Genomic DNA, 26,923 nt, shown 5'->3' with positions numbered 1-26,923 from the left:
CTCTTGGGCGGCACAGTGGCACAGTGGTTAGCACCGCAGCCTCACAGCTCCAGCGACTCGTGTTCAGTTCTGGGTACTGCCTGTGCGGAGTTTGCAAGTTCTCCCAGTGACCGCGTGGGTTTCCACCAGGTGCTCCGGTTTCCTCCCACAGCCAAAGACTTGAAGGTTGATAGGTAAATTGGCCATGGTAAAACTGCCCCTAGTGTAGGTAGGTGGTAGGAGAATTGAGGGAAGGTGGGGACGGGAGAGGGAAATGGGATTAATGTAGGATTAGTATAAATGGGTGGTTGTTGGTCGGCACAGACTCGGTGGGCCGAAAGGTCTGTTTCAGTGCTGTATCTTTCTATGACTCTATGACTAAATTGAAGAAAGCCTGTTTGTGCTTGTTTCTTTTCCTTATAATTGGAAAGCGGTGAACAAGGATTCACCAAGGGGGAACTAAAAACAGTGTGTTTAAAAATAAAACCCTGTTACAGTAAGACCAGGTGAAGGCTGAAAGGGAACCCTGGACCTCTTTCTTACCTGGTTGTAACAACTTTATAAACACCCTGTGTATATTATTTCCAACTGGGCTTCTTCCTTATGCAGCAACATATTCTGGGCCAAAATGTCCTGGATAACATAAGCCCTCTGGTACCTTTTTATGTTATTTGATCAGGGATCATTATAACTGACTCTGATTGCATCTTCACCCAGTGTCCATAGATCAAGGCAATTGGAAGTGGTAACCCTGGCAGCACCCCCTTCCTCAGTCCAAGACCAGATATGGTACTGTCAACCTGGCTGAGATCAAATAAATAATCACAGCACAGGGATTAAACCTGAAACCATCATGATCCTTATGGTTCAGTAAATCATTCCAACTTACTATCTTCAGCAGCTTCATCAATGATCTTCCCATCATCACAAGATTAGAAGTTGGGCTGTTTGCTGATGATTGCAGTGTTTAGCATCATTTGCAATTCCTCAGATAATGAAGCAGTCTTTGCCCACATCCAACAAGACTTGGACAATGACCAATATATTGGATTGTTTGACAAGTAACATTTGTGCCACACAAGAGTGCCTAACCACCTTGCCTTGATGTTCAAACACATTAACCATTGCTAAGTTTCCCATCATCAATTTTATTTTTTTTATTCTTTCATGGGATGTGGGCATCGCTGGCAAGTCCAGCATTTGCTGCCCATCTCTAATTGCCCTGAACAGCTGAATGGCTTGATTGGCCATTTCAGAGGGCAGTTAAGAGTCAACCACATTGCTCTGGGTGTGGGTCTGGAGTTACACATAGGCCAGAGCAGGTAAGGACAGCACCTTTCCTTCCCTAAAGGACATTAATGAACCAGATGGGTTTTTACGACAATTGATGATAGTTTCATGACACCATTACTGAGACTAACTTTCAATTCCAGATTTTTATGAATTAATTGAATTTAAATTCAACCAGCTGCTGTGGTGGAATTTGCACCAGTGTCCCCAGGGCATTAGCCTGGGTCCCTGGATTACTAGTTCAGTGACATTACCACTATGCCACTGACTCCCCCAGGATCACCATTGCCCAGAAACACAAATGCAGGAACCACATAAATGCTGTGACTACTTAAGCAGGTGAGAGACTGGATATTCTGCAGCTGGTGACTCCCGTTCCTGACTCGCCAAAATCTCTCCATTAATTACAAGGTACAAGTCAAGAGTGTGATTGAATACCCTCTACTTGCATGGATGGGTGTAGCTGCAACAACACTCAAGTAGCTTGACACCATCCAGGCCAAAGCAGCTCACTTGAACAGAGCTTCATTCACTAGCCTAAGCATGCACCCTCTCCACATACCGTGATTGCAGTGTGTACTTTCTACAGGATGCAGTGCAGCAACTCGACAGTGCTTCTTCAGCAGCATGTCCCAAGCATACAACGTCCACCACCAAAAAGGACACGTACAGGAAGTGCATGGGAACACCATCACCTCCATATTTCCTTCCACGTCTCACACCATCCTTCATTGTCACAGTCACAATCCTGGAACATCCCCATCTGGAGGATGTACCTTTACCACATTGTCTGCAGTGGTTCAAGAACAAGGTCCACCACCACATTTTCAAGGGCATTTTAGGGATGGACAGTAAATCCCAGCATTTCCAGCGATGCCCACACTATGAGAATGAATAAATTTTAAACAATTAAGCAAGCAATAAACCATTCCAAAAGATTAGAATACATTTGAGATCCATGGGCCCTTAAATTAATAGATTTCATTTAACACTCAATGCTGGAGTTATTGTTTTATAGTCTTACAAAAACTGAATACTACTTTGGATTTGGTTCAGTACCTGTTATTTATCCATGAGCTGATTTCAAGTTAACTCTGCCTTTATCTTGACATGTATTATGTAGAATGGATGAGTTTCCCTCTTGTCCTAGTCTTGTTCTTAGCAGCTGCAAACCAACTGTTTAGAATGTCTGATGCAGTTTAAATTTTTAATTGTTTAGTCAGTACCTTTATTGTAAGCTACTGTGAATCCATCACAAATCATTGTGGTCCAGAATTCCAGTTCTATAACAATGCTGAATTAAAATAACCAATTGTAACCCATGTTGTTGGTGAGACTGTACCTGGAGTATTGTGTGCAGTTTTAGTCTCCTTACTTAAGGAAAGATATACTTGCCTTAGAGGGAGCGTAACGAAGGTTCACCAAACTAATTCCTGGGATGGAGGGATTGTCATGTGAGTCATGGAGTCATTTACGGCACAGAAGGAGGCCATTCGATCCATCGAGTCCATGCCAGCTCTCCATGGAGCTGTGCTGTCTGTCCCACTCCCCGGCTCGATCCCCCTAGCCCTGCAAGCCTATTTCTCTCAAGTGGCCATCCAACTTCTTCTTGAAATCAGTGATCGTTTCCGCTTCCACCACCCTTGTGGGCAGCGAGTTCCAGGCCATTACCACCCGCTGCGTCAAAAAGTGCTTCTTTACATTCCCCTGCAACTTTTGCCCAAAACCTTCAATCCGTGTCCCATAGTCCTTGTACCATTTGGTAATGGGAATAGCTTTTCCTTGTCTATCTTAACTAAGCCCGTCATAATCTTGTACACTTCTATTAAATCTCCCCTCAATATCCTTTGCTCCAGGGAGAACCACCCCAGCTTTTCCAACCTAACCTTGTAACTGAAATCCTCCATCCTTGGAATCATTCTGATAAATCTCCTTTGCACCCTCTCAAGGACCCTCACATCCTTCCTGAAGTGTGGGGACCAGAACTGGACGCAATGTTCCATTTGGGACCTAACCAGAGCTTTATAAAAGTTGAGCATAACTTCCCTGCTTTTGTATTCAATGCCTCTATGAATTCCAGGATCCCATATGCTTTGCTAACCACTTTCAAAGATCGATGCACATGCATCCCCCGGTCCCTCTGTTCCTCCACGCTCTTTAGAACTGTGCCATTAAGTCTATATTGCCTGTCCCCATTCCTTCTGCCAAAATGCATCACCTCACATTTGTCTGTATTAAATTCCATCTGCCACCTCTCTGCCCATTCTGCTAGCCTATCTATGTCCTGTTGCAGGCAGGTCATATCATCCTCAATGTTTGCTGCACCTCCAAGTTTGGTGTCGTCAGCAAATTTTGAGATTCTACTTTGTATTCCAAGATCAAAGTCATTTATATATATATCAAAAAACAGTGGGCCTAGAACTTACCCTTGGGGAACACCACTGTCTACCATCCTCCAGTCTGAAAAGCAGCCATTTTCTACGACTTGCTGTTTTCTGTCCATATGCCAATTTTTTATCCAATTGGACACTGACCCTCCTATTCCATGAGCTTCAATTTTGTTAACTAGGCTTTTATGTGGTACCTCATCAAATGCTTTCCTAAAATCCATATAAACGACATCCACCGTCATCCCTTCACCAACCTTCTCTGTTAATTCATCTAAAATTCAATTAGATTTGCCAAACATGATCTGCCTTTTACAAATCCATGCTGGCTATCCTTAATTAACTCGAACCTCTCTAAGTATCCGTTGCTATTTTCCCTGATTATAGTTTCTAAAACCTTACCCACCACTGATGTTAAACTAACTGGCTTGTAGTTGCCAGGACTGTCCTTACACCCTTTCTTGAATAAGGGTGTCACATTTGCCACTCTCCAATCCTCTGGAACCTGCCCCATATCCAGGGAAGATTGGAAGATTATGGCAAGCCCTTCTGCTATCTCCATCCCCACTTCCTTTAGTAACCTGGGATGCAGGCTATCCAGACCAGGTGACTTATCTACCCTAAGCATAGCCAACTTTTTTTAGTACCTCCCCCCTCTCGATTTTTATCTTCTCCATTGCCTCTACTCTCTCTGTTTCTACTGATATTTTGGCAGCCTCCATTTCCTTAGTGAACACTGATACAAAGTACTCATTAAGTATATAATGAGGAAATATAAATTAGACTGGCTTTTTATTCTCCGGAGTTTAGAAGAATGAGAGGTGATCTTATTCAAACATACAAAATTTTTACAGGGCTCGACAGGGTAGATGAAGGAAGGATATTTCCCCTGGCTGGGGAATCGAGAACCAGAGGACACTGACTCAGAATAAGGGGCAGGCCATTTAGGACTGAGATGAGGAGGAATTTCTTCACTCAGTGGGTGGTGAATCTTTGGAATTCTCTGCCCCAGAGGGCTGTGGAAGCTCAGTCATTGAGTATGTTCAAGGCTGAGATCGATAGATTTCTACATATTAAAAACATCAAAAGGTAGGGGGATAGTGCAGGAAAATAGTGTTGATGTAGAAGATCAGTCATGATCTCATTGAATGAGTGGGCTCAAAGGGCTGAATGGCCTACTCCTGCTCCTATTTCTTATGCTCTTATGTAAGTTGCTCCTATTCTTTCTGAAAAATCTTACTTCCCTTATGTTGTCCATCATCACCTAATTAAGAGAGGAGATGGGCAATTTGTTCTCAGGCCTTTGCTGATGTCCTCTTGGGTCAGTTCCAGTAAAATTCATGAGACGTGCAGAGACCAATTGACCATGCAATTTGTTTTACTTGTCCCTCTCTCTTCACATCCCCACCGCCTGCCACATTGATGGATGAGAGTTTGTGGTTACCAGGGATTAATGAGAGAACAGATTCCATTGTTTGTGAAGAACCAGTTCCAGTACTTAAAAATGATTTTGATCAAAAGTGTGTAGAATGATCACATAATTACTACTGACAAATGAGATTGCTAGAAAGTCACATTGGAACAGCCATATGAATACTACTGGCTGATGAGATTGTTCAAAAGTGGTACTGAGCAACTATAGATAGATGGGAAAGCAAAATTTGAGAAACATTTATAACAAATATTTTTTAATTTAAAAATGTTCAAAATTATAAAAACTAACATTGTAAGTGCAGGCATAAAAAATACTAGTATAATCCTTTAAATTATAAATTTTATACTACACCAGACTAATTTACCTACCTTTCAATGCCAGACTGACCCATAATGATCACCACGTTTTGGTTGTGATAATTTATGTATTCTTACCATTAACTGAATTCTGATACGAAGGGTCAGCAGAATAAAAGCTGAAACATGATTGAAGACCCCATCCCTATCTCTGCTCTAATTTTAATGCTTGTTCCCCTAGCCTGTATAATGTGAGCATCATACTAGGCGTGTGCAGTTTCAGCCAGATTTTGTTCAATTCTACTTTTACTTTAAACAAAAATGAAGACACTGTTAAAGCACTGAACTTAGTGCAAACAAAATGTTAGTAAACATAAACCTGGAAACACTAAAGAAACGGAACATCTGTAAATGTAAAGGTAGTGAGCATATATCCAGAAAATTAACAGCATTTTCATGCAAACAAACATTTACAGATCAACAAAGATCTTTCTTGTTTGTGTTTCTCTTGCTTTCTCCCTCATTCATACATGGTGTACATTTTCTCAGAATCAATATGATTATTGCTCCTCGAAATTTCTTGGTTTTTCTCAACTTCAAATCTATTGCCCAGCTCACACTTACTACTTCATCTCCTTTGTTAAACCTTCCTTTCTCAGGGTCTCAAAACTGCAGAACTCCTTCATTTGCTCAGTCTATCCTCTCATTTTATGATCTCCAGATCCATTTAACCAAAACAACCAGATCAGCAACATAACTGCTTTCTTCCTATATTTTCAATTGTGGTGTCTAGAACTATAGGCTTTGGCTCTTTTTTCTCAATTTTTCAAAAAAATGTTTTATTGGTTACAATTCCTGAGACCAGCGTAAATTGGTAGTGTTCTGGTTTAGTATTACCTGAGCTGCACTATGAGAAGCTGATCTAATGGCCCGTAAACGACAGTTCATAATTATGTCATGATGCACATCCAATACCCAATATACTATCTTTTTGACAACACAGTCTGACAACTGTGTTTACTTGACTTAGTCTAATGATATTGGCAGAATATCTGAGAAACTATGGCTTCTTTCAAGATTTTGATTGTTAGAATCATCATATGTGCCTATGATGTGGCCCAAATAAGATTCCTTTACACAAAAACAGAGTACAAGGAACAAATTGAATGAATTGCAGGTGCAAATTCACTTGGAGGGTTTGATATGGTAACCATTACTGAAACATGACTACAAAAGGATCAGGACTGGAAACTAAATATACCAGTTTATATCTACAGGAGAGATAGGGAAAATGGTAGATGGGCAGATTGGCCTTAGTGATTAAGCATGAAATCAATTTGATAATAGTGGATGTAACAAGATGTAAGCAGACAGTGGAGACTTTATGGATAGGATTAAGTAGGAAACGATTTAAGACTGTAGTAGGAGTTGTGTATTGGCCCACTGGTAGCAGCTGTGAAGTGGTAGCTTTTATAATTACAGAGATCAGACAAGCATGTAGTAAAGGCAGAGTGATTTTAATCAAAGCAAAAAAAAGACTTGCACTTACATGCTGTCTTTCATGATCACCAGATGACTCAAAGCACTTTACAGCCCAGTACTTCCGAAGTGTAGTCACTGTTTTAATGTAGGAAATGGGGTAATGGGGATTTTAACTTTCATATACATTGGGATAAGCAAACCAGCACGTCTAAAAGGCAGTGAATTTCTTGAGATTGTCGGATAGTTTTCTGCAACAATATGTCCTAGAATGAACAAAAGGGGATGCAGCATTAGAATTTGTAATGTGTAATGAGCCAGATTTGGTTAACACCCTAACATTATGTGAACATTTATCTATTATGAATCATAATAGGATTGAGTTCAATGTGATGTTTGAAAGGCAGAAACTCAAAGCAGCTGTTAAGATTTTAGATTTACATCAGGTTGACTTCAATGCAATGAGACAGAGACTGTCCACAGTAAACTGGGCAAATCTGTTAATGGGTAAAATGACAGATGATCAGTGGGGGATGTTTAAAAAAGAATTTATTATAATACTGAATCAGTTTATACTACTAAGGGCCAAGAGCTCCACTTGCCAAAAAAAGCAGCCATGGATGACTAGAGATAAGAGACAACATAAAACTAAAAGCATATAAAATTGCAAAAAATAGCTCAGATCCTGAAAAATTGAGATGATAGAAAGAACAGCAAAGGGTGACAAAACATTGTAAGAGCTACAAAAACAGAATATGGAAAAAAATACTTGCTAGGGATATTAAAATCAACACAAAAGACTTCTACAATTATATTAGGAAAAAGGTGGTCAGGAGCAATGTGACCCTTGAAAATTGATAACGGCCATATTGTCAAAGAAAATAAGGAAATAGCAGATATGTTGAATAATTACTTCAATATTTACAGTTGAGAAAGAGGTTAGCATGCCTGACATCCCAAGGAAACGAATATTGAATCAAATACAGGGATTCACCAAAATTAACGTAAGCAAATAAACAGTAATGAAGAAAATAATGACACTAAAAAGTGACATATTCCTAGAACCAGATGATTCCAGAGTTTTAAAGGAAGTAGATGAGAATATTGCAGATGCCCTAACTATAATCTTCCAAAGTTCGATTCGGGAACCGTTTCCTTAGATTGGAAAATTGCACGTCACTCCGCTATTTAAGAAAGGAGAGAGGGAAAAACCAGGAAATTATAGACCAGTTCATTTGTTAACATCTGTTTTCAGGAATACTAGAGTCAGTAATTAAGGATCAGGTGACTGAACACCTTGAAAATTTTCAGCTGATCTGAGAGAACCAGTATAGTTTTGTAAAGGGTAGTTCACACCTGATGAACCTAATTGAATCTTTTGAAGTGATGACTAAAGTAGTGCTCAGGAAAATATCTATGGATTTTATCTATATGGACTTCCAGAAGCATTTGATAAAGTCCTTTATAACAGTCTGTTAGCTAAAGTTGAAACTCATGGAATTAAAAGCAAATTATTAACCAGATTAGGAATTTGGTTGAGTGGCAGGAGACAGAGTATGGGATAGTGAACAGGTATTCTAATTGGCAGGATGTGACTAGTGGTGTCCTCAACTATTCACTGTATTCATTAATGACTTAGATGATGATATATAAAGCCACATAAACAAATTTGACAATGATGCGAAGATAGGCGGCATTGTAAATAGTGTAGATTGAAGCATAAAATTACATTGCAATATTAATTAAGTGAATGGGCAAAACTGTGGCAAATGGATTTCAATGTAGAGAAAATGTGAGGTTATTCACTTTGGACCTAAAAAGGATAGAACAGGGTACTTTCTAAATGGTGAAAAGCTAGAAACAGTGGAGATCTAAAGAAACTTGGGGGTCCAGGTACATAGATCATTAAAATGTCATGAACAGATACAGAAAATAATTTTAAAAAGGCTAATGGAATGCTGGCCTTTATATCTTGAGGTCTTGAATACAAGGAGGTAGAAATTATGTTTCAGCTATATAAGGCCCTAATTAAACACATTGGACTACTGTGAGCAGTTCTGGGCACCACACCTTAAGATGGATAATATTAGCCTTGCAGAGAGCATGAGCAGCGTAGATTTACTAGAATGATACGTGAACTCCAAGATTTAAGCTACGAGTAGAGAATACAGAAATAAATGTTACATTTCCTAGAATTTGAAAGGTTAAGGTGGTTTGCTCAAAGTTTTCAAGATATTTAGGGGAACAGATAGGATAGATAGAAACTATTACACTGGTTGTCTAAAGCTAGGGGGCATCATCTAAAAATTGGGGCCAGACTGTTCATAACTGAAATCAGGAAACACTCCTACACAAAGGGTAGACATTTGGAACCTTCTTCCACAGATAGTAATTGATGCTCGATCAATTGTTAGTTTCAAATCTGATATTGATAGATTTTTGTTAACAAAGGTTATTAAAGAATATGGGGCAAATGGAGTTAAGTCGCAGATCAGCCATGATCTCACTGAATAGCGGAACAAGCTTGAGGGGCTAAATGGCCTATTCCTGTTCCTATGTTCTTATGCATGACCTATATGAGTTACATATATTTAAGTGTGGTGTATTTGGTAATAATGACAAGTTTTGCTGCACTATTAAGATGAAAAGTACTCCTCATTATACTGACCTTCAAGACATTTTTCTTTGCTATACACTCCTATCTTGTGAAATGTTAACCAATACTTTAAGGTGTGGGGTAATTTGTCAAATATTGTTGATCTTGCAGGTTAAATCCCATTGGATAATGTCTTGGTAATGTATTGAAAATCTTGCAGAACTGGTTTCTACAATGTCTTTAAAGATTTCTAGGTGCAGCCAAAACACTATCCTCAAATACCTCTGCGGAAAATAATTACTAAAAATATTTCAAAACCTCTGGAGCAAACATTTACTAAAAATTATTTGAAACACAATTCTTATATGAAACAACTAAAACCAAAAGTTGAGCTGTTGCCAGTAAAACAATCCTGTTTAGACAGGTCTATTGCATTTGTAGCAATGATAATGGTTTTGTGTATGTGCATGCTAATGCATGCAAAGTGTACTTTACTTTGAACATATTTTAGATGAGGGCTCTTTAAGTGGTGGAGAAGCCTAACCATGGCCGACTCCATCCAATACCTGAAATTTAGAGATGCTTGAAATCATTGGCAGATGTAAATATTTAATTTTCCAATGTTAAGTCAAATACATAAACATATCGGTGTTGAATAATAATTCATTTGAATGGTGCCATTAAATGTAATCATTGTCTTATTTCGTCTGTATATGGTATGAAATGAAAGTTTGAAGACAATAAGGCGAGGCAACATTGTAACAAACAAAGATTAAATAATTGGTTGCTGGATCAAAAATGTGCTACAATTTGGTATGAAGCCAATAACTGATGAATACCAAATGTTTGCTTCAGTTAACACTTTGAAATCCTTGGTGTTTTCTGAATAAGCTACCAGAGTTAGATTTCTTAAAACACAGAACATTTGTGATACTATTGAAACTCTTCCATTGATAAGATTTCATATGAAATTTTCAGTTTCTAAAATTGCTAGAATAACCTTCTCATCTGTGAACTTTCATGGGAACTAAGAAAAATCTACATCAATAGAGTATAATTTCCTTGTAAAAATTGAAAAAATAATTTCTCTACAGGCAGGGAAAATTTACACCAGTGGGTGAATTTATGAACTTTCAAATTTGCTTCCATATATTTGAAATACGTGGAATTGTATAGCACCTATCACATCAAAATATATCAAAGCGCTTTATTTTTGGAGTGCAGTTACTGTTATGTAAGGAAATATGACAGGCATTTATGCCAGTGGTATCTCACAAGCAACAATGAGAATAATAACAGACCATAATTTGCTGTAGCAGGCATCTAATGGCATTTGCCATTAGTTAGACTTGCCCTTGCACATTTGGGGTTTTAAATTTTTTGCGTGCAGGAAAAGAGGGATCGGGAGGGGCGGGTACATCAATCTTTGAAGCTGGCAGGATGTATTGGGAGAGTGGTTAGCAAAGCAAATGGGATATGGGCTTCATAAATCGAGGCATAGAATAAAAAAGCAGGGAGGTTATGCTGAACGTTTTATAAAGCTCTCAGGTTAGGCCCCAACTAGAGTATTGCATCCAGTTCTGGTCACCACACTTTAGGAAGGATGCGAGGGTCCTTGAGAAAGTGCAGATGAGATTTACCAGAATGATTCAAAGGATGGGAGATTTTAGTTACAAAAGCTAAGGTTGTTCTCCCTGGAGGAAAGGAGATTGAGGGAAGATTTGATAGAAGCATACAAGATTCTGACAGGCTTAGATAAGTTAGACAAGTGTTACGGCCAAGGCGAGGAGGGGGTCACAGTTGCCCCTCCTCTTATTTGACCACAACAGAGTTTATTCTTTTTTTTTTTAAAAAAACAGTGCTTGTGCTTATCTCCTCTGACTGTTTTATCTTTTACCTTTACTGTGATCATGAAAGAACCTTACCGACAGGTATTCTCAAGTTTAAACAGGAAAGAGATAAAAGTTTATTATATTTAACAATCGAAACCAGATTAAAAATTTTTTTTAAATGCCACTCATTCACATGAGGATCACACACACACACACACACACACACACACACACACACACAAAAATAGATTACAAAATGGAGTCGGCTTTTTGGCTAAAAGTCCTGAATAAATAAAAGTGAAATACACCATCGGTGGGGTTGGATGATTCAGTGGTCTTCTGGTTGAAATTGTATTTGCTCAGGGTTTTCTTAAAGGCAGACTGGTAGGTGGCTCTTCTCCCCTGGTCTGTGGCTGTAGCAGTCTGTAGGCTTGGAAGGTCCACAGTTGCAGACAGTTTTCAAACTTGATGTTTTCTGGGGAGAGAGAGAGAACGAGAGAAAGAAAGAAAGGCACAAAGCCTTCTCTGCTGCTGCAGTCTCAGTTACTGCTCGTCTCTTCTCTAACAAAATTCCCAGTTTTTCCGGAGATGAACAGACGGCCACATAGTTCCCTTTGTTTTTAATGAGGTCCAAAGTCTAAAACCCAAAAGCTCTCAGATGGTATTGTCAGCGTTTACACCCTGGAGGGCCGTCTCCACTTATGAATGCCTCAAGGTAGCTTTGAATGTCCCTCTAATGAGGATGATCTGGATAATCTACTCAGTTAGCCAAAGCATTGTCCTGACCAGGCTTCTTGTTAGATTTTTATCTCTAGTTCGATCTCCTAATATTTCAATGCAAATTGCGGTAGCCATCTTGGCTGCCAGTTTTTAAAAAAAGTTAACCAGGTTTTTTTCCATAAGGAGTCTAATGTTAGTCTCCAACTGATGAATTAATATTTCTAATTTGACATATCGTGTTTTCCTGACACAAGGAAAAGCTGTTCCTATTAACTGATGGTACAAGGACTAGAAGACACAGATTGAAGGTTTTGGGCAAGAGATGCAGGGGGAATGTGACAAACTTTTTTAAAAAAAACATAGTGAGCAGTAAAGACTTGGAATTCACTGCCCACGATGGTGGAAGCAGAGACAATCAATGATTTCAAAAGGAAATTGGATGGACACTTGAAGGCAATAAACTTACAGGCCAATGGGGATAGGGTGGGGGGAGTGGGACTAACTGGATTGCTCGGTGGAGAGCCAGCATGATTCAATGGGCTGAATGGCCTCCTTGTATGCCGTAAATAACTATGATATTGCAAAAGGTGAGAGCTGATGATTTAATAGTGAGGGAAACCATATATCTGGGAACTGAATGGACTGGAAAACTGTGTATCTCCTTCTGTGCAACACTTAATACTTGACCAAAAGGGTACTGTGACTGAAATGGACAAGATTTATTTTTGTGGCAAGTTTAGTTCGTATCTACCATGCAAATACAGCAGCCTCATGTCATTTAATGCAGTTCAGTGGTGAACCAGACAGCGAGATGCCGTTTTTCCAAAGCTAACTGAGCGGAGCATCTCGGACAGTAATTTTTGGATATTTGAGTTTAACTGCGCATCTGCCCCTCACCTGTAGTTTTTGTACCATTTGCACATAACGGAGAGTGCTATTCGCTTCATGGTTAGTTTGACAGAAAATTATGGCTCAATTAATCCAGGCTTTCCAATTCATTTTTCTGTACCTGAGTCACGTAAAAACAGTTAGAATACAAATGTTGATTTATGGAATGGTTAGAAAATTCAATAGAAGATTGTCTTCTTTCAATTTTGCAACATTTTGGCTTTTTAATTTATTAATTGTTGGAATGTCAGTTAGCCTGACATTAGTAGTTGGGAAAATATTAGTATCTATTATTCGAGGCATGATAGCAGGCCTGTAGAAAATCATATGATTAAGCAGAGTCAACACAGATTTATGAAAAGGAAATGGTGTTTGACAAATCTGCTAGAGTTTTTTGGGAATGTAAAATAGTAGGGTGGATAAGGGAGAACCAGTGTATGTTGTGCTTTGGGGTTTTTTTAAAAAAGCATTTGATAAGGTGCAGCATAAGAGATTACAAAAATTAGGGCTCATGGGTTTGGGGTGCAGCAAGATTAGACTCAAACCAAAGAAGCTGCATCATTCCAAGCAGAAGGGCAGCCCGCGCATCAACACTAGCAGAATTTCTCATCCACAGCTGTTACATAGGTTTCTAAATTCACTTGAAAAAGCCCTTCAGAACACTCCTACAGGGGATGCAGAGACCAAGTGGGCCCACATCACAGACGCCATCTATGACTCAGCAATGACCACCTATGGCAAACGTGTAAAGCGGAATGTAGACTGGTTTCAAACTCACTTTGAAGAGCTGGAACCTGTCATAGCCGCTAAGCGCATTGCACTGTTGAACTACAAGAAAGCCCCCAGCGAGTTAACATCCGTAGCACTTAAAGCAGCCAGAAGCACTTCACAAAGAACAGCCAGGCGCTGCGCAAATGACTACTGGCAACACCTATGCAGTCATATTCAGCTGGCCTCTGACACTGGAAATATCAGAGGAATGTATGATGGCATTGAGAGCACTTTCGGGCCAACCATCAAGATTGCCCCCCTCAAATCTAAATCAGGGGACACAATCACTGACCAACGCAAGTAAATGGACCGCTGGGTGGAGCACTACCTAGAACTATACTCCAGGGAAAATGTTGTCAATGAGACCGCCCTCAATGCAACCCAGTCTGTACCAGTCATGGATGAGCTGGATGTACAGCCAACAAAATCGGAACTGAGTGATGCCATTGATTCTCTAGCCAGCGGAAAAGCCCCTGGGAAGGACGGCATTACCCCTGAAATAATCAAGAGTGCCAAGCCTGCTATACTCTCAGCACTACATGAACTGCTATGCTTGTGCTGGGACGAGGGAGCAGTACCACAGGACATACGCGATGCCAATATCATTACCCTCCAAGAACAAGGGTGACCGCGGTGACTGCAACAACTACCGTGGAATCTCCCTGCTCAGCATAGTGGGGAAAGTCTTCTCTCGAATCGCTTTAAACAGGCTCCAGAAGCTGGCTGAGCGCGTCTACCCTGAGGCACAGTGTGGCTTTCGTACAGAGAGATCGACCGTTGATATGCTGTTCTCCCTTCGTCAGATACAGGAGAAATGCCGCGAGCAACAGATGCCCCTCTACATTGCTTTCATTGATCTCACCAAAGCCTTTGACCTCGTCAGCAGACGTGGTCTCTTCAGACTACTAGAAAAGATCGAATGTCCACCAAAGCTACTAAGTATCACCTCATTCCATGACAATATGAAAGGCACAATTCAGCATAGCGGCGCCTCATCAGACCCCTTTCCTATCCTGAGTGGCATGAAACAGGGCTGTGTTCTCGCACCTACACTGTTTGGGATCTTCTTCTCCCTGCTGCTCTCATGCGTTCAAGTCTTAAGAAGGAATTTTCCTCCACACAAGATCTGGTGGCAGGTTGTTCAACCTTGCCCGTCTAAGAGCGAAGGGCAAAGTACAAAACGTCCTCATCAGGGAACTCCTCTTTGCTGACGATGCTGCATTAACATCCCACACAGAAGAGTGTCTGCAGAGTCTCATCGATAGGATTGCCGCTGCCTGCAACGAATTTGGCCTAACCATCAGCCTCAAGAAAACGAACATCATGGGACAGGACGTCAGAAATGCTCCATGCATCAATATTGGCGACCACGCTCTGGAAGTGGTTCAAGAGTTCACCTACCTAGGCTCAACTATCACCAGTAACCTGTCTCTAGATGCAGAAATCAACAAGCGCATGGGAAAGGCTTCCACTGCTATGTCCAGACTGGCCAAGAGAGTGTGGGGAAACGGCGCACTGACACGGAACACAAAAGTCCGAGTGTATCAAGCCTGTGTGCTCAGTACTTTGCTCTATGGCAGCGAGGCCTGGACAACGTATGTCAGCCAAGAGCGACGTCTCAATTCATTCCATCTTTGCTGCCTCTGGAGAATCCTTGGCATCAGGTGGCAGGACCATATCTCCAACACAGAAGTCCTTGAAGCGGCCAACATCCCCAGCATATACACCCTACTGAGCCAGCGGCGCCTGAGATGGCTTGGCCATGTGAGCCGCATGGAAGATGGCAGGATCCCCAAGGACACATTGTACAGCGAGCTCGTCACTGGTATCAGACCCACCGGCCGTCCTTGTCTCCGCTTTAAAGACGTCTACAAATGCGACATGAAGTCCTGTGACATTGATAACATGTCGTGGGAGTCAATTGCCAGCGATCGCCAGAGCTGGCGGGCAGCCATAAATGCGGGGCTAAAGTGTGGCGAGTCAAAGAGACTTAGCAGTTGGCAGGAAAAAAGACAGAAGCACAAGGGGAGAGCCAACTGTGTAACAGCCCCAACAACCAATTTTATCTGCAGCACCTGTGGAAAAGTCTGTGACTCTACAATTGGCCTTTATAGCCACTCCAGGCACTGCTTCGCAAACCACTGACCACTTTCAGGCGCTTACCCATTGTCTCTCGAGACGAGGAGGCCAAAGAAGAGAAGGTTAGCATGGATTGAAGATTGGTTAACGGACAAAAAACAAAGTAGGAATAAATGGGACATTTGTGGGTTGGCAGGCCATAACTGGTGGGGTACTGCAAGAATCAGTGCCAGGGCCTAAGCTATTTACAATTTGAATCAAGACTTAGACAAGGGGACCAAGCGTAATGTTTCCAAGTTTGCTGACATTACAAAGTTATTTGGGAAAGTAAGCTGTGAAGAGGACGCAAAGAGGCTGCAAAAAGATAGGTTAAGTGAGTGGGCAAGAACATAGCAGATGGAATATAATGTGGAGAAATGTGAAGTTATCTACTTTGGTAGGAAAAATAGAAAAGCAGAATTTTTTTTGAAATGGAGAGACTGGAAAATGTTGGTGTACAGAATCCTCTGAATATCAGAGTTAGCATGCAGGTAGAATAAGCAATTAAGAGCGCAAATGATATGTTTGCTCTTATTAAAAAAGGGATTAAAGTAGAAAAGTAAACAAATTTTATGTCAATTGTATAGTGCCTTGTTGAGACCATACCTGGAGTACTATGTACAGTTATGGTCTCCTTACCCAAGGAAGGATTTACTTACCTTAGAAAAAGTGCAACAAAGATTCACTGAACTGATTCCTGGGATGAGGGGATTGTCCTATGAGGAGCAATTGAGTATATTATATTCCCTCGAATTTTGAAGAATGTGAGGGAATCTCATGGAAATTTATACAATCCTTAACGGGCTTGACAGGGTAGATGTTGGGAGGATGTTTCCCTGACTGGGGAGTCTAGAACAAGGGGTCACAGTCTCAGAATAATGTCATAGTCAGAGTTTACAGCACAGAAACAGGCCCGTCGGCCCAGTGCGCCTGCGCCGACCATCAAGCACCCGTCCTAACTCATCCCATTTCCCTGCACTTGGCCCATAGCGTTGTATATTATGGCATTTCAAGTGTTCATCTAAACATTTCTTGAATGTTCCTGCCTCTACCACCTCTTCAGGCAGCGTGTTCCAGATTCCAACCACCTTCTGGGTGAAAAACATTTCTCCACAACTCCCTTCTAAACCTCCTGCGCCTTACCTTAAATCTATGCCCCCTAGTTATTGACCTCTCCGCTAAGGGAAAAAGTTTTTTCCTAACTATCCTAATTTGTTGCCATTTAGTACTGAAATGAGAAGAAATTTCTTCAAAGGGTTGTGAACCTTTGGAATTCTGTACTGTCAGGGATAGTCAATCATTAAACATATGCAAATCATATCAACAGATTTTTTGGATACGAAGGGAATCAAGAATATGAGGATGGAAAGGGAAGGTGTAGCTGAGGTAGATGATCAGCCATGATCTTACGGAATAGCAAAGGAGGCTCGAGAGGCGGAATGCCCTACTCCTGCTCCTATTTCCTGTGTTCTTAACAGTAACTATGTTCTTTCGGCTCTGGCCTCTTGTACACCACCTCCAACCCCATTTTTGGCGCTGTCCCTTCAGCCATGTGGAGTGCATGCTCTGAATTCCCTGCTTAATCCCTTCAGCCTTTCCTCCTTTCAAGAAGGAAAAGGACTTGGATTTATGTAGCAACTTTCACAACCTCAGGACCTCCCAAAGCATTGTATAGCCAATAAAGCCCACAAACAGCAAAGAGATATTGACCAGATAACGTATTTCAGTGATGTTGGTTGAGGGATAAATATTGGCCAGGATACTGGAAAAACTCAGCTGGAGCAGTATTCCAATTCTGGACATTGCACTTTAGGCAGGACATCAAGGCCTTGGAGAAGTTGAAGAGATTCACTGGAATGATACCAGGGATGAGATCTTCAGTTATGTGGAGACTGGAGAAGCTGGGGTTGTTCTCAGAGCAGGAAAAGGTTAAAAAGAGATTTGATAAGACGTGTTCAAAATCATGAAGGGTTTTGGTAGAGCAAGTAAATATAAAATTTACAATGGCTGAAGAGTCAGGAACCAGAGAACACAGATTTAAGGTGATTGGCAAAAGAACTGGAGGGGGACATGGGGAAACTTTTTTTTTAAAGTGAGGAGTTGTCAACTGGAATGCACGAACTGATAGGGTGAGGAAAGCAGATTCAATTGTAACATTAAAAAGGGAATTGGACAAATACATGAAGGGACAGAAATGTGTTATGGGGGAAGAGCAGGAGTGTGGGATTAATTGGATAGCTCCAAAGAACTGGCACCAGCATGATGGGCCGAATGGTCTCTGTGCTGTATTATGATTCTAAATACACAAACTGTCTTTGAAATTATGAGAAAACCATACAAATCTATGATAGGTAATCTTGTTTTTGACAAGTGTCAGCTACCATCCTATTTTCATAGATCGGAACAAGAATTAACATGGTTGTTTAGCTCAACAAGGTTGCTTAAGTAGCAAGTGAATAATTTAAGTTTAGTTTAGTTTAGAGATACAGCACTGAAACAGGCCCTTCGGCCCACCGAGTCTGTGCCGACCATCAACCACCCATTTATACTAATCCTACACTAATCCCATATTCCTACCACATCCCCACCTGTCCCTATATTTCCCTACCACCTACCTATACTAGGGGCAATTTCTAATGGCCAATTTACCCATCAACCTGCAAGTCGTTTGGCGTGTGGGAGGAAACCGGAGCACCCGGAGAAAACCCACGCAGACACAGGGAGAACTTGCAAACTCCACAGAGGCAGTACCCGGAATTGAACCCGGGTCGCTGGAGCTGTGAGGCTGCGGTGCTAACCACTGCGCCGCCCTAATTTATTCTGCAACACACTATAATGTCATTGAGCTGCAAAAATTTAGTTTCAGACATACTTTTTGTTTTACTTGTAGGCTGCTGTCCTTGGCTGGGCTCGCCAGTCATTTTTCATTTACTTTTTTTCTTCATGTCCGAATATTGTTCAGTTTAACAGGCCTATTATGTTATACAAAAGCTACAGCTTTTCATATACATAATTTATGAAACTTGAACCTGATGAATTTAGTTTAAAAGCCATTCTGTATGTGTGATCTTCATGTTACTCAAGATGAATGAATAATTTTAACATACTGTGTGTTACAAATGTGATAGCTGCTGCAACAGGGATTTAAGAGCTTCATCTTGTTTTTTTTTCCAGATTAAGCTACGAAACCCGACTTTTGTTTTGGAGGAAGCCAGATCAATGTTTCTGGATAACAACAAAGATGATATCTAATTGTTGACATTTCATCTCTTCCACGTGTTCAAGATAGCAAAATTCAAACTATGCAATATGACTGTCCTTTTCAGAGTGGCACATATAATCACTCGTATACTAGTTTTAAACTTACATTTGGTACTCAACTACACTTTCACGTAAACACATCAGCAAATTTGCCAAGATTTTCTGAAACAATTCCAACAAAACATTTCTATAAAGCATTCGTTCTGGACCAAAGAATAATCCACTGCATGTAAATTGAATACCTGGTGGGTAAAGAGTCACCTAGTAGTAGGTGCTTCGGCGAGGACGCTCCAGTGCAGCAATACGCTGGAGGTGTGGTCTGCGTCCTAGATGGTGACCTTTTTATTTTCTCCAAGGCCCCTGGAACCTACTCTACTTTGCAGTTTTTTTTATGCTTCCATTTCACTTTTCCTTATCCCACCACCTTCAGCTATTCACATTTACAACTCTGCCTCAAATACATTGAACTACTTTGATTTCTCTCATTATGCTGACAATTGCCTGATGCCAATATCACTGCTATTTAAGCTCTTTACAGGTACTGTAATTGTATTACTTTTCTCATATTTTTCCCCAGCCTCTTCCCTTGCTCCAGTTTTTTTTTAAAAAAGGAGTCTGTATCCAAAATGTTAATCTGTCCTTTCCAGTTGAAGACTGACCTAGGTAGCTACAGTATTTTCTGTTTAAGATTTCTAACTTCTGCAGTTTTTGCTTTGCATGATCAAGTGTCCATTGTATTCAGCAAGTTATTCTGATTTTCATCATTGAAATAGATCAAAATCTAAAACTGTTGCAACAGGTGAAGCTATGTATGTTTTATTTGCTAAAATTTTTTTAAATGGTGCAAAAACCTATTAGTTCTGCTTGCTATCTAGCAATTCTGCTGGAAAATGAACGTGAAGACATCAGTGGCGAACTGAAGTGCTCTTAGCTGTTATATCGCCATAGTCAAATAACTGTGAGACTCATTCATGAAGAATGGAAACTTTGATAGGACCATACTCCAGCGCGGTAACTACTTTTCAGGAGGAACATTCTAATTGAAAAAAATTCCAGATTCTTCGATACATTCTAAAGAGGAAAATTATTTAACTTAAAACAGCTTAATTTTTGGAATGACTGCATTAAATTGGACATCATGCTGACAGGCAAATCCAATGTGCATGGAAGATCTTAAATTGTCTAATACTCATAGCAAATGGAAACTTGCCAAGGGCCTCAGCACTTTCAGGTTCTAAAAAGGTCTCATCAATGGAAGATTGTGAATTAGCCAACATATGTAGAATTTTTCCTGCAGAGATAATCAAAGTAGTTAACACAGCATACAAAATATGAAAGACTGAAGGGTAAATACATACCCTGTAGTTATGTCACCATTAATAAGAATTTATTAGATGGTTCTTGCTGTATCAAGCTTTCAAAGATTCAAAGTTCTATAGTAAACAACCTAAGTTTCTTCTTTAAGGTTTAAAGCCAACCACACTGTCCTTTTCTTCTTTGACCTCCTTGTCCCGAGAGACAATGGAGGTTGTCAGTGGTTTGTGCAGCAGTGCCTGGATTGGCTATAAAGGCCAATTCTAGAGTGACAGACACTTCCACAGGTGCTGCAGATAAAATTGGTTGTCGGGGCTGTTATACAGTTGGCTCTCTCCTCGCGCTTCTGCCTTTTTTCCTGCCAACTGCTAAGTCTCTTCGACTCGCCACGCTTTAGCTCCGCCTTTATGGTTGCCTGCCAGCTCTGGCGATCGCTGGCAACTGACTCCCACGACTTGTGTCGCATTTGCAGAAGTCTTTAAAGCGGAGCCATGGATAGCCAGTGGGTCTGGTACCAGTGACGAGCTCGCTGTACAATGTGTCCTTGGGGATCCTGCTATCTTCCATGCGGCTCACATAGTCAGCGGCGCCTGAGATGGCTTGGCTCAGAAGGGTGTATAAACTGGGGATGTTGGCTGCCTCGAGGACTTCTGTGTTGGAGATATGGTCCTGCCACCTGATGCCAAGGATTCTCCGGAGGCAGCGAAGATGGAATGAATTGAGACGTCGCACTTGGCTGACATACGTTGTCCAGGCCTCGCTGCCGTAGAGCAAGGTACTGAGGACACAGGCTTGATACACTCGGACTTTTGTGTTCCGTGTCAGTGCGCCATTTTCCCACACTCTCTTGGTCAGTTTGGACATAGCAGTGGAAGCCTTACCCATGCGCTTGTTTAATTCTGGATCGAGAGACAGGTTACCGGTGATAGTTGAGCCTAGGTAGGTGAACTCTTGAACCACTTCCAGAGCGTGGTCGCCAATATTGATGCATGGAGCATTTCTGACGTCCTGTCCCATGATGCTCATTTTCTTGAAGCTGATGGTTAGGCCAAATTCATTGCAGGCAGCCGCAAACCTGTCGATACGTCTCTGCAGACACTCTTCAGTGTGAGATGTTAATGCAGCACCGTCAGCAAAGAGGAGTTCCCTGATCAGGACTTTCCATACATTGGTCTTTGCTCTTAGATGGGCAAGGTTGAACAACCTGCCACCTGATCTTGTGTGGAGGAAAATTCCTTCTTCAGAGGACTTGAACGCATGTGAAAGCAGCAGGGAGAAGACCACAAAACAGTGTAGGTGCAAGAACACAGCCCTGTTTCACGCCACTCAGGATAGGAAAGGGGTCTGATGAGGCGCCGCTATGTTGAATTGTGCCTTTCATATCGTCATGGAATGAGGTGATACTTAGTAGCTTTGGTGGGCATCCGATCTTTTCTAGTAGTCTGAAGAGACCACTTCTGCTGACAAGGTCAAAGGCTTTGGTGAGATCAATGAAAGCAAATGTAGAGGGGCATCAATTGTTCACGGCATTTCTCCTGTAGTTGGCGAAGGGAGAACAGCATGTCAATGGTGGATCTCTCTGCACGAAAGCCAAACTGTGCCTCAGGGTAGACGCGCTCGGCCAGCTTCTGGAGCTTGTTTAAAGCGACACGAGCGAAGACTTTCCCCACTATGCTGAGCAGGGAGATTCCACGGTAGTTGTTGCAGTCACCGCGGTCACCCTTGTTTTTATAGCGGGTGATGATATTGGCATCGCGCATGTCCTGTGGTACTGCTCCCTCGTCCCAGCACAGGCAAAGCAGTTCGTGCAGAGCTGAAAGTATAGCAGGCTTGGCACTCTTGATTATTTCAAGGGTAATGCCGTCCTTCCCAGGGGCTTTTCCGCTGGCTAGAGAAATCAATGGCATCACTGAGTTCCGATTTTGTTGGCTGTACGTCCAGCTCATCCATGACTGGCAGAGACAGGGTTGCACTGAGGGCGGTCTCAGTGACACACTTTTCCATGGAGTATAGTTCTAGGTAGTGCTCCACCCAGCGGTCCATTTGCTTGCGTTGGTCAGTGATTGTGTCCCCCGATTTAGATTTGAGGTGGGCAATCTTCTTGATGGTTGGCCCGTAAGCTCTCTTAATGCCATCATACATCCCTCTGATATTTCCTGTGTCAGAGGCCAGCTGAATATGACTGCATAGGTGTTGCCAGTAGTCAGCTGCACAGCGCCTGGCTGTTCGTTGTGCAGCGCTTCTGGCTGCTTTAAGTGCTACGGATGTTAACTCGCTGGGGCTTTCTTGTAGTTCAGCAGTGCAATGCGCTTAGCGGCTATGACAGGTTCCAGCTCTTCAATGGGAGATTGAAAGCAGCCTGCATTCCGCTTCACACAATTGCCATAGGTGGTCATTGCTGAGTCATAGATGGCGTCTCTGATGTGGGCCCACTTGGTCCCTGCATCCCCTGTGCGAGTGTTTTGGAGGGCTTTTTCAAGTTAATTTAGAAACTTGCGTAACAGCTGTGGATGAGAAATTCTGCTCGTGTTGATGCGTGGGCGGCCCTTCTGCTTGGAGTGATGCAGCTTCTTTGGTTTGAGGCTAACCTTGCTGCACACCAGGGAGTGGTTGGTGTCGCAGTCCGCACTGTGGAAGCTGCATGTGATTTGAACATTGTTTAAGGAGGCTCGCCTTGTGACGATGAGGTCCAGCTGGTGCCAAGGACGTGATCTTGGGTACCTCCAAGAAACCTGGTGACAGGGTTTAGTGTGAAAGAATGAGTTGGTGGTGCAGAGGTTATGATAGGTACACAACTCAAGCAGTCTCTGTCCATTCTCATTCATCCTTACAATGCCATAGCGCCCAAGGCAGGAAGGCCATGAGTCATGTTCGGCGCCAAACCTGGTATTAAAGTCCCCCAGCAGGAATAGGTGTTTGGTGTTGGGGATACTACTAATGATATTTGGAGTTCCTCATAGAACTGGTCTTTAGCTTCAGGTGGGGAGCAGAATGTTGGATCATAGATGCTGAGTAGGTGTACTGGACCAGAGGCGGTGAACATTCGGATGGATAGTATGCATTCCAAGCCATACGAGGGTGGCTCTGTCATGCTGAACAAAGAGTTTCTGATGGCGAAGCCCACTCCATGCTGTCTTGGTTCTTCAGGATCCCTACCCTGCCAGAAGGTGGTGTAGTCTTGCTCTCTTAGAGATCCGCTCGCAGGGAGGCGTGTCTCCTGAAGTGCTGCAATGTCCACATTGAGTCTACTGAGCTCGTTGTTGATGATGGCGGTCTTCCGAGAATCGTTGATTTGTGTAAGGTCTTCCGACAGGCCAGGACACATAGTTGACGTTCCAGCTTGCAAAACGAAGGGCTGGTACCTTCTTTCCTTTTTTGGTCGTGCTGTTTGGTGCGGTGTTACAGTCCACTTGTCAGGCAATGACCCTGAGCTCCAAGCACCCATTGAAGCACGTGAACTGTGGCGGGACAGAACCTTACTGACCGGGGGCTGCCCAGTTTGAGGCGGGCAGTAGCTGTCCAGTGAGATGCCATGACCTCTCCCACCGACAAAGGCAACCCGTGGCACCCAATCTCTACGCCAATTGAGCTGGACTTATAACCCGTAACTGCTGCCTTCAGTGTTGATTTGGTTGCTGTGAGGCGACTATGGAGTGACCTCTCCATGGCGCATGCCTGGGCAGATGTATGGAGGTTGTGAGTTGCCCAAGCGTCAAAACCCCCCTCTCAGCCTTCCTGGTGGGGTCGTAATGAGTGCAGAGCACGATGTTTGGCACCAGTATGGCTGCAGGAACTGCCGGAAACATGCCAAAGGTGACACATGACCGCCTTCGGGGTTCTGCTCCGGATTTTCTGTTAGGGTTTACTCCCTTAGCCTTGGTCTCTCCCGAGACGCCCACAAGGCAGTGGGGTTGTTGGGGCCTTTAAGCACAAGTTAAACACACAGATGCATGTCAAGCTTTATATAAATGACTTTTTTTTTTAATGACCAGGTCTTCTGAACTTGTCGATCAGTACAAATCAGATCACTGGGACAGAAATTCAATAACTAGCAAACATGAAAAACAAATTACGTGCGCTTTAGAGATCCCCACACACATGAAAATAACTATTGCACTGCAATAGATTTTTTGCTATTTAATGTTGGCAGAGTTATTAAACAGAGTGTAATTTATTTGATTTTATACATGCAAAAATTAATTTTGTCCAAATTAAAAAAATATTAGCATGCTACCTGTTACTGCAGAACCCTTACACCAACTATTTCAAACATTGTAGGACAGGAGCTCTCTTGACAGCACAATTCCTGCATTAGTTTCCCTTTAAAGCGAATTGATAGCATTAGTAAATTTTTGACCAAATTGAAAACAATTCTGTGCCTCTTCATTTACTGTCAAAAACTTTTATTCCATTTTGTATTGAAGCATTTAGAAGTCCTTTAGAACATTTGCTAAATGATTGTTTGAGAATGCCGCATATTTTAAAATATGCAGCATTTACCCATTACTATTGGTAAATGCTTTATTTGTAGATGCAGGAAAACATCAATTTCTTCAAGTATATTGGTAAAACTGAATTGTTCAGTTATAAGCAACTAAGCTACCAGAAATTTTAAAAGGTTACTGTACATTTGGAATAGCCTGAGTGACATGGCCAGTGAACTAGGAATAGTTAGAACTAAACTGTGACTAGACTCCAAAATATCAATGTCAGACAAGCCATTAACAGAAACAGGAGGGAGAAAGGAGGAGGGATACGTTGATGGGGTTAGATAAAGGAGGATGCAAGGAGGCTGCTGTGGAGCATAAATACCGACATTGAGCTGTTCAGCTGAATAGCCAGTTTCTCTGCTGCAACAGCTGTAAGATTTCTACAACATGAAATACTAGGAAACTCAAAACCAAAAATAAAGGGTGAGATATGGGCGGCACAGTGGATAGCAGCTATCACATTTGTAACACACAGTATGTTAAAATTATTCATTCATCTTGAGTAACATGAAGATCACACATACAGAATGGCTTTTAAACTAAATTAATCAGGTTCAAGTTTCATAAATTATGTATATGAAAAGCTGTAGCTTTTGTATAACATAATAGGCCTGTTAAACTGAACAATATTCGGACATGAAGAAAAAAAGTAAATGAAAAATGACTGGCGAGCCCAGCCAAGGACAGCAGCCTACAAGTAAAACAAAAAGTATGTCTGAAACTAAATTTTTGCAGCTCAATGACATTATAGTGTGTTGCAGAATAAATTAGGGCGGCACAGTGGTTAGCACTGCAGCCTCACAGCTCCAGCGACCCGGGTTCGATTCTGGGTACTGCCTGTGTGGAGTTTGCAAGTTCTCCCGATGACCGCGTGGGTTTCCACCGGGTGCTCCGGTTTCCTCCCACAGCCAAAGACTTGCAGGTTGATTGGTAAAATGGCCATTGTAAATTGCCCCTAGTGTAGGTAGGTGGTACGAGAATGGTGGGGATGTGGTAGGGAATGTGGGATTAATGTAGGATTAGTATAAATGGGTGGTTGTTGGTCAGCACAGACTCGGTGGGTCGAAGGGTCTGTTTCAGTGCTATATCTCTAAAGAAAAGAAAATATAGGATGAGAGAAGAATAAATTACATGAAATTGTATATGATACAACTAATTGACCTTCCGTCTCATTGCTGATGGGAAGTCAGAGGAACTCTGCTGGAGCTGAAAAAATTTGATATAATTCAAGTTTGGAGGTGGCAGTAGAGCAGAAGCACCAGCATGCTGAAGGCCCAACTTTCCAGGTGCATTTTGGTAGATCAATATTTGGCTGCATTTCAGTAGGCATAGGATGCACTACTTGATCATTTTTTTGCAAATTCCAAAATATAACTTTGGTGCCAAACACAACTTACCTGAATCAGGTGGGGAACTAAATGTCTACAAGAATTCTATTGTAAATATTTATAGTGGCAATTTTAATTATGAAACGCTTTATAGGAGGTAAGGTTTTGTGGACAGGAAGTATATGCTGTTAATAAAATTATACATATGGCATGTGTTTTAAGCAAATTAAGCTTTGAAATTTAAAATATAAACTGAAGACATTGTTCCAGTGGTTTTAGAAATAAATAACTTGCATTTCTGTATTTATTGTCAGTAAGCTTAAAGAAATTCTTTGTTTGGAGTAATGGCTTTCAGATGTACCAAATGCTGGTGTTTCATAAACTCATATTTAACTTGGAAGGCTTTTGCTCTCATAATTAGAAGGTAGAAAACTACCAAGACAGTGGACCCTGGGCAACTTGTCACATTCAGCATCACATTTAAACATTTTTAAAACAAAATCCCACCTTTTTTTTTTTAAATGGTCACCTCTGTTCTTCATTAAAGCTAACAGACATTGAGAATGTGCTTAGATTTCACCAAATTGAACACACCAATACTGTTTCAAATATTGAGTAGCCCACAGTGTGACTATGTTCATGTTTCAGGAGGGACTAGATAATTGATGTCCTATATTTTGGTTGCGATGTAATGAAGTCTTAAGTTCTCATTTGTAATATAGCCATGTTATTACTGGGT

At 41.6% G+C, this 26,923-nt stretch overlaps 1 protein-coding gene across 1 annotated transcript in view; it reads left to right on the top strand.

Annotated features, from left to right (window-relative positions):
- Window positions 1-26,923, top strand: part of morn3 (MORN repeat containing 3) — a 62,754-nt gene extending 35,831 nt beyond the window's left edge. The window contains exon 5 of the mRNA XM_068055023.1: window positions 18,966-26,923. Coding sequence (XP_067911124.1) covers window positions 18,966-19,043 — 78 coding nt within the window. The 3' untranslated portion in view covers window positions 19,044-26,923. The remainder of the gene's footprint in view (window positions 1-18,965) is intronic.

Source organism: Heterodontus francisci, chromosome 23, assembly GCF_036365525.1.
Source record: "Heterodontus francisci isolate sHetFra1 chromosome 23, sHetFra1.hap1, whole genome shotgun sequence".
NCBI lineage: Eukaryota > Metazoa > Chordata > Chondrichthyes > Heterodontiformes > Heterodontidae > Heterodontus > Heterodontus francisci.
Note: the sequence above shows the minus strand (reverse complement) of the source record. Positions and strands in the feature narration are given on the sequence as shown.